The 15,784-nt window shown below is 39.6% G+C and overlaps 2 protein-coding genes across 3 annotated transcripts; one reads left to right on the plus strand and one right to left on the minus strand.

Annotated features, from left to right (window-relative positions):
• Positions 1-389: 389 nt before the first annotated feature.
• gys1 (glycogen synthase 1 (muscle)) lies at positions 390-10,875 on the plus strand. Its single transcript, XM_008416584.2, has 16 exons — positions 390-535; positions 2,304-2,422; positions 2,535-2,716; positions 4,365-4,556; positions 5,934-6,119; positions 6,277-6,421; positions 6,518-6,635; positions 7,073-7,193; positions 7,270-7,376; positions 7,459-7,518; positions 7,812-8,004; positions 8,746-8,872; positions 8,956-9,051; positions 9,140-9,303; positions 9,382-9,462; positions 9,710-10,875. Exons 2-16 carry the CDS (start codon positions 2,305-2,307, stop codon positions 9,947-9,949), a joined length of 2,130 nt encoding a protein of 709 aa, XP_008414806.2. The 5' UTR covers positions 390-535; position 2,304; the 3' UTR covers positions 9,950-10,875.
• Positions 10,575-15,441, minus strand: aspdh (aspartate dehydrogenase domain containing). 2 transcript variants are annotated; one of them, XM_008416583.1, is made up of 8 exons: positions 15,310-15,441; positions 15,138-15,195; positions 14,911-15,055; positions 13,152-13,236; positions 12,685-12,792; positions 12,241-12,464; positions 12,015-12,154; positions 10,575-11,111 (listed from the first exon to the last, which is right to left on the minus strand). In XM_008416583.1, the coding sequence occupies exons 1-8, from the start codon at positions 15,433-15,435 to the stop codon at positions 11,074-11,076; spliced, it is 924 nt and encodes a 307-aa protein (XP_008414805.1). In that variant the 5' UTR covers positions 15,436-15,441; the 3' UTR covers positions 10,575-11,073. The 2 variants fall into 2 exon arrangements, with proteins under 2 accessions (XP_008414805.1, XP_008414804.1); XM_008416582.1 differs by having other exon boundaries at positions 12,685-12,834.
• Between the last annotated feature and the right edge of the window lie 343 nt (positions 15,442-15,784).

Below are 15,784 nucleotides of genomic sequence, written 5' to 3' on the forward strand. Positions count from 1 at the left end.
ACAGGTAAACATAAACAAGGCAACAAACAACATGAGTAAATTAATACATATGATTTAATATAAAAAACATATATTCCATAAGTCTATTACAATGGTTACATTCAAGCAAAAAGTTCATTTCTGACTATTTGCACTAAGCTATGCTGTTAAATTTCTGCCTAAATTTAGAACGATAACCGTTTAAATAAATAAAAAAAGCTAAACCGCGTTAATTTTTCTCACCCAATCACGTGCCTCTAAGGAARAAATAATCCAATCATCTTCTCGTCATATGGGGAGGCGGAGAAAGTGACGAAAACCCAACCAATAGGCGTTAAGCTCATGAATAATGCGTCAGCAGGGATTCCGCATTCAGCCCTCCTTCTCTAGATCTTCCCAGCGTTTTGCAGCAAACCAATGTGAGTCGGTGACATTTAACCAAAGCCGCCGCCCCCTTTTTCCCTCACTAGCCTACACTGTTTTCCTCGTTTACGGAGTGACCGCGACAGCTGCCAATGTTTAGTTCGTCTTCGTGAAGTTGGGACACAACCGAAGGGTGAGTCGACCTTTGTATTTTGTGTTCCGCGGTTGTTGACGAGCTTATGAGGGAGGACACTGTCGGACTCGGCCTCTCAGTGAGCTTTGCTGTAGGTGCTTCATGTCACGTTCACCAACTCATTAAAGGAGCTCATGCATTCGCACATCGGCATGCTGTGCAAACTGCGAGCTCTGCTCGCGAATTTAAAGCGCATTTTAGGGAGTTATTTCCACAACAGTCAATTTAAGTTCGCACGGGCCTTCTGGAAAATTACCACACTTACCATGAAGTTGCACACGTCTCGGCGAGGCCATACAAGCATAAAGCTATGCYCCATAAACTGGTTACTTGTTGAACAAATACGACTCTATCCATCAGAAATCATCTGTAAGAAGTGGCTATCTATAGGGAGTCTGAGGGGTCTCCAAGTTCAGCTTCAGCATGTGGTGTTTACTCTCAAAATACCTTCAGTAAAGTTGGCCTATTCCTTTCCTACTTTACTTGTATCTAATTTTCCTTTCATAAAGTCTCAAAATTCAGTGAGGAATGTTGCTCTACATATAGTATAGGTTAATCTAGGACATTGCACATCAGATTGTAAAGGTCCCCTACAGCTGCTTTGTTGGTGGTCTTCTCTGTTTAGGCCTAAGGTCAGTCTGWGTCTATGTAGATACAGTTCAGGACATCCTTTCCACAGTCTGCATGATATTTTTATGTGCACAAAWATAATGGAAATGGGACTATACATAGCTGTGGGTAAAACAACTCCCGAGGTTGGGGGAAAAACCCTCCCCCACCATGCTGCATGTTCCTGTGGACATGGGCCCATGTTTGTAGTTTTCTGTGTCTCAGCTGCATGTAATTACAACATTTCATAGGGAGAACATCAGATCGTGCCAATATAAGAGCCACTTGATCATGTTTGTACTTGATCACCTATGCCTCTTTTGCAACCTCGTCCTGTCTTGCACAGTAAAGGACAATAAGTTGTAATTTCACTCATTCACTCAAGCAGGAAGAATCCACTTGTCTGAATCATGCCTTGCTCTAGAGAAGCTTGGTGTTGTGAAATGTAAAGCTAAAATTGTAGCATTGCAAATCAAATGTTCAGATTATTGAAAATAATGCAAGTGTGCAATATTTATTTCCCTCGTATGTACAAAAAAGACAGAGGTGGTAAAATTTGAGTTAATTATAAATGCTATTAAAAGGAGATGTAAATTAATATTAGTAAACAAACCAGTTCTTTTTTTTTTATAGTTGGATACTTCTCAGTGCCTTACCATAAGTTTCTGTCGAAAACAGAAACCATAGGTAAACATGTTACTTCTGGTATCACGTATTCTAGAAGTGTCACTTCTTAACAATTCTGGTTAAGAAGGGACCAAAAAAAAACAAAGAAAAGAAAAAAAGTGTGTGTTCAAATTATGATTCAGAAAAATGAGTCAAATATGTGACGTTTATTCTGTGAAAGGATTGAGAAARGTGGGGTTTACATCACAGTTAGCTAGTGTCGTACTTGGCCAAGAGGAAGTTGACAGCTTTTCACATAATGTGTTATAGTAGAAGTTAAAGCTTGTGCTCCAGCAAAGGGCAGCTTGATTCAAACTAAACTGAAATGGTAAATATAAAGTCTAACAAATGAAGTTGAAACATTTCATGTCTCGTGTCTCAAATGTTTTTTTTTTTTCCCCCTTATGATTTCAAAATGCCACCTGTGGGACTGCCTGACAGTCACGTTTTGTGTATACATAGTAGTAAAGAGTGTGTTTCTATATTTACCCAGCATGCCACTGGCTCGCAGCCTGTCTGTCACGTCCCTATCAGGACTTGACGAGTGGGACGAGGAGTTTGATTTGGAGGATGCTGTACTTTTTGAAATTGCATGGGAGGTAGCCAACAAAGGTAAGTTTCCATGTGTTCTCCTGCCTTAAAATCTAAAATTCAGACTTAAATTATTTATTTAGTAGGAAAACTTTGACTCTGGCTTGACTGATTTTGTCTGGCTTGCTTTAAGTTGGAGGGATTTACACAGTCATACAGACCAAAGCCCGTATGACTGCGGAGGAATGGGGGGAGAACTATTTCCTGGTGGGTCCCTACGTGGAGAGCAACGTGCGCACCCAAGTGGAGCTGATCGAGCCAACCAATCCTGTGCTGAAGCGGACCATTGATAAAATGAACGCCAGTGGCTGTAAGGTACTATCATACGTACTAGACACACATACATTCCTCGCATGGATAAGCATTTTTGCTTGCAGTGACTATAAATAAATGAGAAATTTGATTATATTCTTTGAAAGTGGTCAATGAAACGTGATCAGACCCCCCTCTTTAATTCGGGTCACTCCCTGTCTGCAAAGTCTAGTGTTGCTGACGACAACTCGAAAGCTGGTGACATTTCCCTACAAAGGTTAGGAGCTGTATCGGTGTCCCACTCGCTTTCCCACAGATGCTTTCCAGAAATAGAAGACTGATTGGGATAGTTTTAAGGTTTTCTGCTGTGTCACTCAAAGCTCGCTGTGGTATTGGGTGTCAAAGCTAGAAGCTGCGGCCGGGCTATTTTTAAAGAATGAGTGCAGCCGATTCAACAAAGCCTGTAAAATGTTCACCTAGACTCATGCATCAGAGCATAATAAAACGGATTAAACTGAATGAATTAATTGTTGTTTCAGTCATTTATAGATCTGAATAACTACTCAGATAGGCTAAGGTAAAGCTAAAAGCAAAAATTTTTTTCATTGTGATTTAATATTAACAATAACAACTAAAATATAGTCAACCAGAGACAATTTACAGTTGGAAAGAATGAAAGAAAATATAATGCCTAACAAAAGTATTCACTAATACAGAGCATTTTTCTTTACCAAAAACTATATGCCATATATTAACAGATATTTTGGTGATGTATCTACACAAAATAGTGCAAAGCAGTGAAGTTAGAAAATATGTGGCTCTCAAAATAAAAATAAGAATATAGAGGTATAAATTTTTAATCACTCCTCCCTTTTTTGTAGGATATGTTGCACATCTAGAGGCTGATCATTTTACTCATTCTTTGTTACAAAATACATAGACAGTTACAAATTTAGCCTTCTATCACCTGAACACCATTTCCAGGAATAATGCCTGAGCGAGATCTAGAGAAACTCATCCATGCATCTATCTTTAGTCGCATTGATTACTGCAACAATGTCCTCACAGGTCCGCCTAAAAAAATCAACCTGCAGCTGATCCAGAATGCTGCTGCTTGCATTCTCACTAAATCCAGGAAGATAGAGCACATAACTCCAGTTCTAAAATCTGGCTCTTTGTACCTCAGAAAATAGACTTTAAAATACACCACAATACATTAAAGCTCTGCTGTTTTAGGAAACTTCCAGACCTCTCAGGTTTTCTGTTTCTGGCCTGCTCTGCATCCCCAGAACCAGAGCCAAACATGAAGAAGTAGCATGCAGCTTCTATGCTTCCAGAAAACTGCAAAACAGCTGAAACACTGAGTTCCTTTAACACTAGACTAAAAACTCAACTGTTCAGAGTAGCTTTTGAACCATAATCAATGAAACATTAACCAACATTTTGATGTGTATTGATGATTTTGATTATGGCACTCGCCAAACTGTAATGTTTGTTTCTGATTTTCTCAATTGTTGACCATCTGGTATCTTTTATGACTTTGTATTTTTGGGGTTTTAATGATGTAAAGTACTTTAAGCTGCCTTGTTGCCGAAATGTGCAATACAAAAATAAACTGGATTGACTGATATTCTAGGATCTGTACTTCACCAGTCAATGTGTTGCTGCACATTATTTTTAACCTTCAAACTTAACCTGTATATTTTCGCAGATTTACTTTGGCCGGTGGCTTATTGAAGGCAGTCCATACGTCGTTCTGATTGATGTCGCCTTCACCGCCTGGTCTCTGGACCGCTGGAAGAGCGAGCTGTGGGACCTCTGTGCCATCGGCGTGCCTTGGTTCGACCGCGAGGCCAACGATGCCGTTCTGTTTGGCTTCCTCACCGCCTGGCTCTTGGGAGAGGTCAGCGGCAGGTTTTGAGTGTGTGTACTGTGAAAGTTTGATAAGAAAGTCAGTTTTTTTCTTTTTTATTGTATTTACTTAAATCGGTGAAAGGTAAAATACCAGGAGGAGACATGAAGAAAAAGATGAATTGTGATTTTATGATTTTGTGTGGTGGGGAAAAAAAGGGGGCAAAAATAAAATGGAAAACTGGGAAGAGAAGTGAAATTGCTTCAAAACTATTAGATAAAGTCTGTAGTTTATAAACTGCAAACAAGTTTATATTTGTTAAATTACGAATAGCATAAAAGTTTCAAAGTAACCATACATGAAATCTGATAGAAAGTTCTTAAAAGATAATTAGAATAAAAATGTTGCTTTTTGATTTATTTTGAACCTTGAAAGTCTGAGATGATTTAAATTAGTGACATATTAAATGTAGAAGAAATATCATTGCAGAAAATCAGAGCGTAGACCTACAGCTCGGTATAGTAACATTTATTATGGTTGTTGGAAGCTGAACCTGAATATTCACTTCAAAAAGAAGAGGGGAAAACCTGGTAGATGTTTGGGTTTAACATTCATTAACGCAATAACCAACACCCCATGCTTTTAATGACTTCAAAGAGTCGTGGTTAGTTTACAATCCTCAATATGTGGTTCAAATGACAAAATCTATAAATGCACTGTCTCCTATGCACATGACAATCAGCAGATGCCTTTGCTCTCCATCCGTGGAAAGCCAATCTAGCTTTCCTTTTAAAAATCCCAGTTAGAAATGTGCAAATATCTAAATAATGTCTCAAGCATTTTTGTGAATAAGTTCCTTTGAGGTAAAATGCTTCTTTTCACCAAAGAATTAAAGATGTTTAAAGAAAGAGGGATTCAAAGTTTTCTGAAAAGAACATGTGTTGTCAACCTCACTGGTAATGAGGTTAAGGCTTTGGATTGTTTTGTAGCCAAATAGTTGAGGGAACATCTGATTTGAAAAGGAAACACAAGTAGGAAGTAAAGGTGATACAGACTGACTTCTGCTATAGCTCGTAACTTAACAGCAAATGATCTAAAGAAGTGTGAACGTCATGGGCTCTGAAAACCAAAGGTGTGTGTGTGTAGTAATTACACACATTTACTTGAATAAAAATTTACTTTTAGGAGCAGCTTTACTACATTGTACTGTTTCTTGAGTAATATTATGAAGTATCATTATTTGAGTAAAACTTCTGGCCATTCTGTGCACTTTAAGTAACTTCACTGACTGAAGAACAAACTTTGGACTTTACTTTTTCCTAATTTTTGGCTTCTCTACCCACCTCTGCTGAAAATGCACATACAAATATGCATAAACTATCTGCTGATGCTTGCATGCCATTCAAGTTGTGTTCCCTTATATTGCAGTATGCGGCTCAGTCTGAGGATCCTCCACACATTGTAGCCCAGTTCCATGAGTGGCTGGCAGGTCTGGGCCTGGTGCTGTGCAGACAAAGACAGCTTCCTGTTGCAACTATTTTCACCACCCATGCTACGCTGCTGGGTCGCTACCTGTGTGCCGGAAATGTGGACTTCTACAACAACCTGGCAGAGGTACATCTTTGTTACATTTTCTATTCCAACATTTAACAAGGAAAGAAATGTCATTTTTTTATATAAAAGAGACAGGAAAATAAAAGGCTGATTGTTTTAGTGCTACTGATTTTAAGAGTCTGCAAAAGCGGTTTACACGATGTTCTGCTCTGATCAGTTCAATGTGGATAAAGAAGCCGGAGATCGGCAAATTTACCATCGCTACTGTCTGGAGCGGGCAGCTGCACACTGCGCTCACGTCTTCACCACTGTGTCACAAATTACGGCCATCGAGGCCGAGTTCCTGCTCAAGAGGAAACCCGGTATGTCGAGTTGGACTCGGCTGTCAGAAAAAGGAAAATTAACACCTCACTGATTATGGATGAAATGTGCTTATGGTTCTTCGTGTTTGTCCTCAGACATCATCACTCCAAATGGCCTCAATGTGAAGAAGTTCTCTGCTATGCATGAGTTTCAAAACCTCCATGCTCAGAGCAAGAATCGTATTCAGGAGTTTGTCAGGGGTCACTTCTATGGGTCAGTCCTGACAACATGACACCGCAGGACAGTGGACAGTCTGAACACTGCAAAAACACCAAATCTTACCAAGTATTGGTCTAGTTTTTAGTGAAAATATCTCAGTCTACTTTAAATAAAACAAAACTAATTTGCAAGTAACTTTTTAGTAAGATCTCAGAGCTTGTTTAAAGTAACTAATTCCTTAATATTGAGAAAATTGTACTAGTTCCAATGGCAGATTATTTCCCTTGTAACATGGAGAATGTCTTGTTATAAGTGAAATAATAAGGTTGATGAAAAGTTACTTGTAAGCTAGTTTTGTCTTATTTCAAATGGACTAGGCTATTTGTGCTAAAAACTCGTTTTGCAGTGAATTCGTTCAGTCTGTTACTGCCGCGTTAAAGATTTTGAATGCTAAAAATTGAAAAATAATCTCTGTTTGTGTTTACCATCAGGAACCTTGACTTCAACCTGGACAAGTGTCTGTTCCTCTTCATAGCAGGAAGGTATGAATTCTCCAACAAAGGAGCCGACATCTTCCTCGAGGCTTTAGCCAGACTCAACTATCTACTGAGAGTAAGTGAAGTGGTTCTGCTGAACGTGATGAACCTCAGGTGTGAAGTACTGAACCGTATTCTTTGCTCTTCCTCAGGTTAACCACAGCGATGTGACCGTTATAGCTTTCTTCATCATGCCAGCTCGGACCAACAACTTTAACGTGGAGACGCTGAAGGGCCAAGCAGTGCGAAAGCAGCTATGGTGATTATGAATGTTTAATATCTGCCTTTCCTACTTCCATTTATGTGACTAAAGATATTTCCATTTCTGTCTCTCCTTGCAGGGATACAGCCCAGACTGTGAAGGAGCGCTTTGGAAAGAAACTTTATGAATCACTCCTAGTGTAAGTTCACCACGTTTAAGGCACCACTATGTTCAGCGACAGAACGCACTTCTTATTAAAAAAACACGGAGTATATAAATAACTCATCTATTTTATTAGATCCAGCTTCAGAGGATCTTGGAGAAATTATCATATTCCATTTTTTTTTTTACATTACAACCACAAATCTCTGGCTTTTAGAAAAACGGTGTCAAGACGAAAGCCATAAGATCTCACAGCAGACATGTGGAAGAACGTGCTCCGGTCAGATCGGACCAAAGCTAAAAACAATTTTGTTCCTACGTGTTTTTCAGTGGTCAGCTGCCAGATGTGTCGAAGATGCTGGACAAAGAAGACTTCACCATCATGAAGCGTGCCATCTTTGCGACTCAGAGGCAGTGCCAGCCTCCAGTCTGCACCCACAACATGCTGGAGGACAGCAGCGACCCCATCCTTAACTGCGTCCGCCGCATCGGCCTTTTCAACAGCTCTGCTGACCGAGTCAAGGTAAGAGACGAAACAGGAGGCTCACCCTATTTATCAGTTGTGCACTATACTTCATTTATTGGATATACATTAAAACATTTATATGGAAAAGCACTGCTTAACTTAAATTGCCTGGAGGCAGCGAGCGTCATCATACTTCCACATGAAGACACAGATTATCTTTTGATTCTTGGACAAATTAGGCGTCTGTTCAGCGTTGTATCTGAGAAATCAGAAACGGGCCATGATTGGCCACCAGACATCGCAGCTTCTCCATTTCAACTGCCCAGAAAAGGCAGGATCACCATGACAACCATGGACATTGTTTCTAAGGTGTGTCCCCCCCCAAGAGGACAAAGTTAAAACTACAGTAAAGCTCACTGATACTCTTCAAAATAACATGTTCATGTTGGTGAGTGTGATGGGGTGAAAGTGGTTGTAGTGAAAAAGGTGTTGAGTGGTCCGTATTGATGGCAATAGTCGGTCCATTTATCAGTCCTAGCAGACTTTAAACCCACTAGTTGGGTATGTTTGGTAGAGAAAAGCATGGTTGCGTTTTTCTTATGTGTTTTTTTACACACAAGAAATTTTGTGTGAAAACAATACAAATTATTGTGCGTGCTTGATAATTATGATCAAGCTCTCACTGTAACTTTTTAGGTGCCTTGCGTTGTAAACTAGGACTAGTTTTCTTCTTAGGTTGCTGTGAGAAAACTTGAAGTCACTTGTTCTGGTACTKAAAAGCTTGTCCTCCCTCCTCAGATCATCTTCCACCCAGAGTTCCTTTCATCCACGTCTCCTCTGCTTCCCATGGATTACGAGGAGTTTGTCAGAGGCTGCCACCTTGGTGTCTTCCCTTCTTACTATGAGCCTTGGGGTTATACACCAGGTATGACACATGGATGCTGATATCTTGGATATGCTTACTGTGTTATACTTGACTCACTTTGTAATACTTCCTTCATTTGACAGCTGAGTGCACAGTGATGGGTATTCCATCCATATCCACTAATCTGTCAGGCTTCGGGTGTTTCATGGAGGAACACATAGCAGACCCTTCAGCGTACGGTGTGTGTCTTTACTCACTTTCTTTAGTTTCTCAAAAGTTATCGACACATTGATTAGAAAGATCACATTTCTCATTATTATCCAACAGGTATTTACATCCTTGACCGGCGCTACAAGGGTGTCGACGAGTCGTGCAACCAGCTCACTTCCTTCCTTTTCCAGTTCTGCAAACAGAGCCGACGCCAGCGGATCATCCAGAGGAATCGCACAGAGCGCCTGAGTGACCTCCTGGACTGGAGATACCTCGGCAGAGTATGGACACAAATCCTGAATGTAATCTTTTAGCCGCTAACTTTAAAGTGACATTTTTGCCCTTCTCTTCCGCTTCAGTATTATATAGCTGCTCGTCATATGGCCTTGGCTAAAGCCTTCCCAGACACCTATGTATATGACCCTCAGGAGCCCTCCTCGGTAAGATTATGTGACATTTTGACTGAAGAATTGTTAAAAACACTTTACAGCCCTCTGTTAAAATGCCAGGATTTTATAATGTAAACAAAAGACACCAAAAATAAATAGAAAGTAGTTTGTTACCCTCTTTCAAATGAGTTGTACGTGTGTCATGCTGAGGGTGGAAAAAGTTCTGGGAATGATTATTTTAGTCCTGTTTGTTTTTTTAATTCACAGTTTTTAAAAGTGATTCTGCTTCATTCCTTAGGCTTCAGGTTTCCGCTACCCCCGACCAGCCTCTGTGCCTCCATCTCCGGCTCTGTCCCGTCACTCCTCCCCGCACCACAGCGAGGCCGAAGACAACGACGAGGACGAGCGTTACGACGAGGAGCTTGAGGCCGAAAAGGACCGCGTGAACATCCGCCAGCCCTATACCATACCGGTTAAAGGCAAAGCCGTCCTCGGAGGCAACGGGAGCGGCGAGGACGAGGCGAGCGAGAAAAACTGAGGCGCACACACTCGTATGCATTATAATACATGCTGAACCTCACTAGTGAAACCTTTTTTTGTTTCTGTTACAATCATTAGTCATCCTTGCACTACAAACTTGACAAATGGGTGCAGCTGTGTTCATGTGTGTGATTACTTTAGTCGTGGCTTTCTGTGAAAAAAGAAAATGCATCACTTGTCTGTGTCTTCCCAACCAATGCGTACCTCAGAACCTTAAAACTGTCAGCCAGTTTTTGGTATCGTCTCAAGCACACCAGCACTGCAACCAGTCGTAGGCCGAAAACATAGAAACAGGAACTAGTGAATTAAAATTACCCTGTTTTGTGAATAATTTAGATATAAAGCATTAATAAAGTAACAGAGGGGTTTTATTCTAGATTCTAGGATCAAAATGAGGAGAAATAAAATGGCATAAGCCTCCATCTTTTTACAAACTTGTCATTTGTCTTCATTCAAAGCAAAACTTGCTTCTTTTTTTCCAGCTTTTTTTGCAAATGCCTTTTTACAGCAAAATGTCACAGATTGGAAAAAGATGGAGCACATACATGCCCAGTAATAAGTAGCAGTAGATATAAGAATACAAAACCTCTCCTTGAGCTTAGCATCATGTGTTTTTTTCCATCTTTTTTTTTTTTGCCTTATTGTATCAGTTTTCTAATAATTAGGGATACTGATCAGCCACATGTCACATCCATTTACCTGTCAACATATGCACTTGTGTGGAGGTAGTTTATCTTGTTCAACAAAGTACTTATTTGTGAAAGAGGAAAGAAGGGAAGAAGAATTGAACTCTGTGTGGGAATCAAGATGAATGTCGGATGTTGGTTTTACCAGATGTGTCCCGTCACTGTCTCTCCTCAGTATGAGTTATATTGTTTGCTCCAGTAAAATAAAATTGAAAGCTCTATATCTGTTAGTATTTTACACATGATTTCTGTCTTTTGTTTTATTCCGAGCATTCAATTCATTGAAACACATTGAAAGGTCGTCAAGTTTACAAAGCCAAGTGATGCACTAATGTAGAGATCCACCATACATGCAGTGTATCCATCCTGAGCTCTTTAATTTATCTGGACTTTGGTCGGGGATCTTCCTCCCACATTGCAGGTAATCCTCCCTGGTTCAGCACAAGTAAACTCTGCCACCGTGACCTCTGCAAACTGAGAAGAACAAAAAGTTGGACTCGTTTTTATCAAAGAAACGTTTTAAATTTAATTGAAGCCTGAAGAACATGGAGCGGTTTTATGTATTTTTTTCTGTTCCTTGCAAAACTACCGTACTCACATCCCTGGCACTAGGGCTGCAACTAACAATTATTTTTTTTATTAATGTATCAATTATTCTGACGATTAATTGATTGGTACATTCAACAGATTTTTTTAATTTATCCACTTAAATCTTTTGTATGCAATATGAAATGCAGAAAAAGATGCAAATAAGCCATTTCATTTTGTTTTAAAATGAGAAACTAAACTAAAGTGCAATAAAATGTCATTCCTGTAGTGAATTTCAACCAGGTGAATAGAAAAAAAAGCCACTTAAGGAGTTTTGGGAAAAAATATATTTACAGATTGGTGTTTTTATCCTAAATGTTTATTTTCAGCATTTTACCTCTTTTTAAGACTGTTGAGTTAATGATTAATCGATTACTAAATTAGTTGATTATTTCAATAGATTCATTATTATTAATACATTTAATCATTTTATACATACTTGGAACATTATAACATTTTCTTGCATTCATAATCTTATGTGATAGAACACAAACTAGAGCATAACTGTAAGGCTGATGGAAAATGATGCATAGTTTTCCAAAAGTATCTCAACTAGAAATCTGAAAAGTGTCGCTATCATTTGAATCCCCCTGCCTCTATTCTGATACCTACAAATACCATAGACTGCAACAAATTGACCTCAGAAGTTGCCTGATTAATAAAAACAGACATTAATTGTAAAGACATTGAAAACCATCCATCATGTTCCCTCCATGTCGAAACGATGAGCTACTTTGTCTTGGTCTATCACATGAAATATAAAACTGAGTGAAACCACCTGGGACTCACTGAGTAAGCTGTTCCAGAAGGAGTTGTATGTTGCGCTGCCAGTCACGGCGCCGAGTTTGGCTGGATTCCTCCTCACTGTGTGCACTGAGAACCCATCAGGCCCCGTCACCTCCACCTCCACCACATGAAAGTCTTTCAGCCTGAGGCGAGCAAGACATAAAGCCCGATTGTTCAGACAGAAACGATCAGCCGTGCTGGTTTTGATTTGTAAGGTAGAAAGACCCACGCTGTGTCTGACACGATCTCTCCCTGAACACCTGTAAAGCCGAGCTTTCCTGCCGCCACGGCTGCTGCCGCCATGGTGTTGACGTTGTTGGGAGCGAGAGGACACAGATCTGCCACTGAGCCTCGTAACAAAACCCGCCTGCCCTCTCCTTCTGTCCAGTCACTGAGGACGTCTCCTGTCAGTCGAAAGCACGACGGATGCTTGGACATTCTTATGAACAAAGCCTGAAGAGATTCCATACATTTCTCAGAAACATTTGTAGTTAGGATGGGGGGAAAACAGAAACTGCTGCTAATATTCTTATGTAAGTCTTACAAAAACACAATTAACTCCATATGGTTTGAGTTTTGTTAAGCATAACAGGACTGAGCACAGTTAAGACATTAAAATAAGCAGCTTTCTTTGGCAGTTTATTAAATCTTAACATTGCAGGCGTAGGCATACCTTTAATGTCCCACTATCGTTCATTCTTTGGATGTCCTGGCCTCCCCATAATGCACCACTGGGGACATAAAGCGTCCTGCCATGTTGTAGAGATGCCTGCCGCAGTTTCTGGTTCAGATCAGGATCAGAAAGGGCAGAAGGAGAGCCCACCTAAAATGTTTAACATGTTGTGTAGTTTATTGTATATTAATACAGAGTTTATAGTCAAGTGGAAAGATTATGCATTTCCCTCTTGCTTACAAAAACTGAGCCCTATTATATTTTTCAATTGGCTAATCATCCATCTTATTAACATTGTTTTAAAAATGCAGTTGGCAAGGTATAAATAAGCAGCTTACAAACATCCTTGTAGCCGAGATTTGTTTCTTTGTAGTCTTTTAATTAGAAAAGCAATACAAAACTCCAGACACCAGCAAGTAATATGTAAGCTAAATTTGTATTTTATTTATTAATGAAAATAATCTCACCATGAAGTGAGCCTCAGAGAGAAATTTGAGTCCAAAATCCCTCACAATCTGTGGATGACACACCTCTACAATCACATCACACCGCCTGTAAAACCACCAGCAAAACAACTGTCTTGATTATATTTCTAATATAATCAAGATTGTGCTGTATAAAAGTATTCGTACACCTTGAACTTGTTCACATTTTGACACGCTACGACCACAAACGTAAATAAATTTTGGGGAGATTTCATATCATAGATTAAGTAATTGGTTTTAAAACATTTAACAAATACAAGTCTAAAAGGTATGATTTGCGTGTTCACACAAAACTTCCATGCATCCATTTTCTTCACAGCCTTGTCCCTCAGTGGGGTCGGGAGGGTTGCTGGTGCCTATCTCCAGCTAACGTCCCGGGCGAGAAGCGGGGTACACAAAACTTTGAGATAGTAAATTGGTTCCTCTTTCATGTCTCATCCAACTTCATACATTTGATATTTTTGTAATTTTTCGTAGCAAAATACTTCAAGTTCCATCAATCTGAATGAAACCAATAATCTGTTGAGATAAATTTTCAGAAACTGCTACAGTTTCTCAGTCAGAATGAGGTTTGAAGTTTGACTTAGTAGTTCACAGGAATATGCATCCATCTAAACCAGTCCTTTACATCAAGTTTTCTTCCTGGACTACCTTGTCTTTAGCACCATCCATCTTCCCATTAACTCTGACTTGCATTCCCACAGCATAATCCTGCCACCATCATGTTTCACTTGGTGGATATTAATGTGGTAAGTTGTTGTGTGTTTTGTTTTGCATGTAGGTCAAATAGTACAACAATAATCTGATCTAGCTGCAGCACCTTCTTCCTCATATCTCACTGTGTCTTCTACTGCTGCAACTGCAACTTTTGACAGATTGTAGCACATCAGAAACGCTGATGCAATATTAGCAAAGAATAGCTTCATTAGCCTAAATATACATGTTTGTTGGCAGAAAAAAAACGTAATAATCATAGCATTCATGAATTTACTTGTCATTTACCCAAATGAAAAGTAAATGAACAGCGGAAGCAATATGTGAATCTGACAGCAAACAATTCTTATCGATTAAATACTGATATTAATATAAATATAAGAACATTTTCAGTATATGGATAAAATGTCGTTCTTAATTTGTTTTGACTAAGGCGAACTTCCTGTTTGAGTTGTGATGCTTTTATCTTGAAGGACCCACTTCCGGTCTAACTGTTAGCTCAAAGATAGCTTAATGGCAATTAAAAGACAAGTTTTAACAATGCATCCTATTATTAGCAGCCTCTTTGATTGAGGCACAAGGTATGTTCCGATGTAAATAAGTGCATGTTTTAAATATTGTGTGACTTATATTGAACTTTTAAGTCAAGATGAATTAGTGGTATTTTAATACAAGTCTATAAAAAAGGCCAAATCAAATAAGCAAGAAAACGGAATCACTGAAAACATACTGGTTTCTCACGGGTGTGACTGCTCACTGACCAGATAAGGCTCCAGGATTAACTAAGCCTGGTTGTTAGGCTTAGGTTGTTAGGCTGGTTGTTAGGCGCTGCATAGGATAAATCACCATGGTAACTCGTGTGCCACTGCTTTTGTAAAACCGAATCGAGGCTAGCCAGGATATCCGGAAAATCCCGGCTTAATCCTGGCTATCCTGGTTTTGTAAAACAACCCTCTGCTGTTTTCCCCTGTTTTTCTAAACGTTTTTTTTTTTCACTTGGTGATAGTGCGCATGCGTGCATTTAAACCTCTTTGCGAAGGACGACAGGTCTTGAAGTATCAGTTCAGCAGGGACTGAACCCACGAGCTTGCTGGGATTCCGGTTCCAGACAAAACCCAGAACCAAACCAAGACCAGCTCCAGCTTCAAGGAGTTTGTTCACCAGGAACTGCCCTAAAACGCATACACATCCAACCACATGCCGTCAGACAAACAATAGTAAGTCCTCCAAAGAGTGTAACTATGGGCTTCATACCTAGGTGTCCATATCCTACAACTCCAACTCTCAGAGTGTTAGAATTAGTGGCCATAATCTGTGCAGATGACAGAAGAAGAACAAAAATCCAAACTGTAATAACAATTACATATGCTCATGTCCATTTTAACCTGAAGCTCTAACATCATTGCTGTTTTCTGGTCTCCTTTACCTGATTTCTGTATGCCTCTCCACAGCTTTGTCTCCTCTGAAGAGCAATGTCCAGCCACAACTCAAAACAAGGAATCATGGGAAAACTAAGGACAAAGTTTGACTCTGAGCAGCTGCAGTTAATCATTGTTTGCCTTGGACAGTATTAGACAAGAGTGCTCTTCCTATAAGTACTTGGATTTCAGTTTCAGATCCATAATCCAGGTTACAGGGACAATAAAAACTGCAGTGAAGACAGAAGGTTACTGAATTTCTTAGAATGCGAGGGGCATTAGAGGTCATGGACTTCTGTCACCCTTCGCATTATTCAAACGGATTCTGAAGCAAAAAGCCAAATTTCTAAATGACATCAATGATCGCTCTTCAGTTTTACCCAATTAAACTTTTTGACCATACTGCACATATAGATTCTCTGCTATAACGCGCAGTTTGACTTTGCCCCCTATTTGCTCATGTCATCAAAATATTACCGCCGG

This window comes from Poecilia reticulata, linkage group LG8, assembly GCF_000633615.1.
Source record: "Poecilia reticulata strain Guanapo linkage group LG8, Guppy_female_1.0+MT, whole genome shotgun sequence".
Classification (NCBI taxonomy): domain Eukaryota; kingdom Metazoa; phylum Chordata; class Actinopteri; order Cyprinodontiformes; family Poeciliidae; genus Poecilia; species Poecilia reticulata.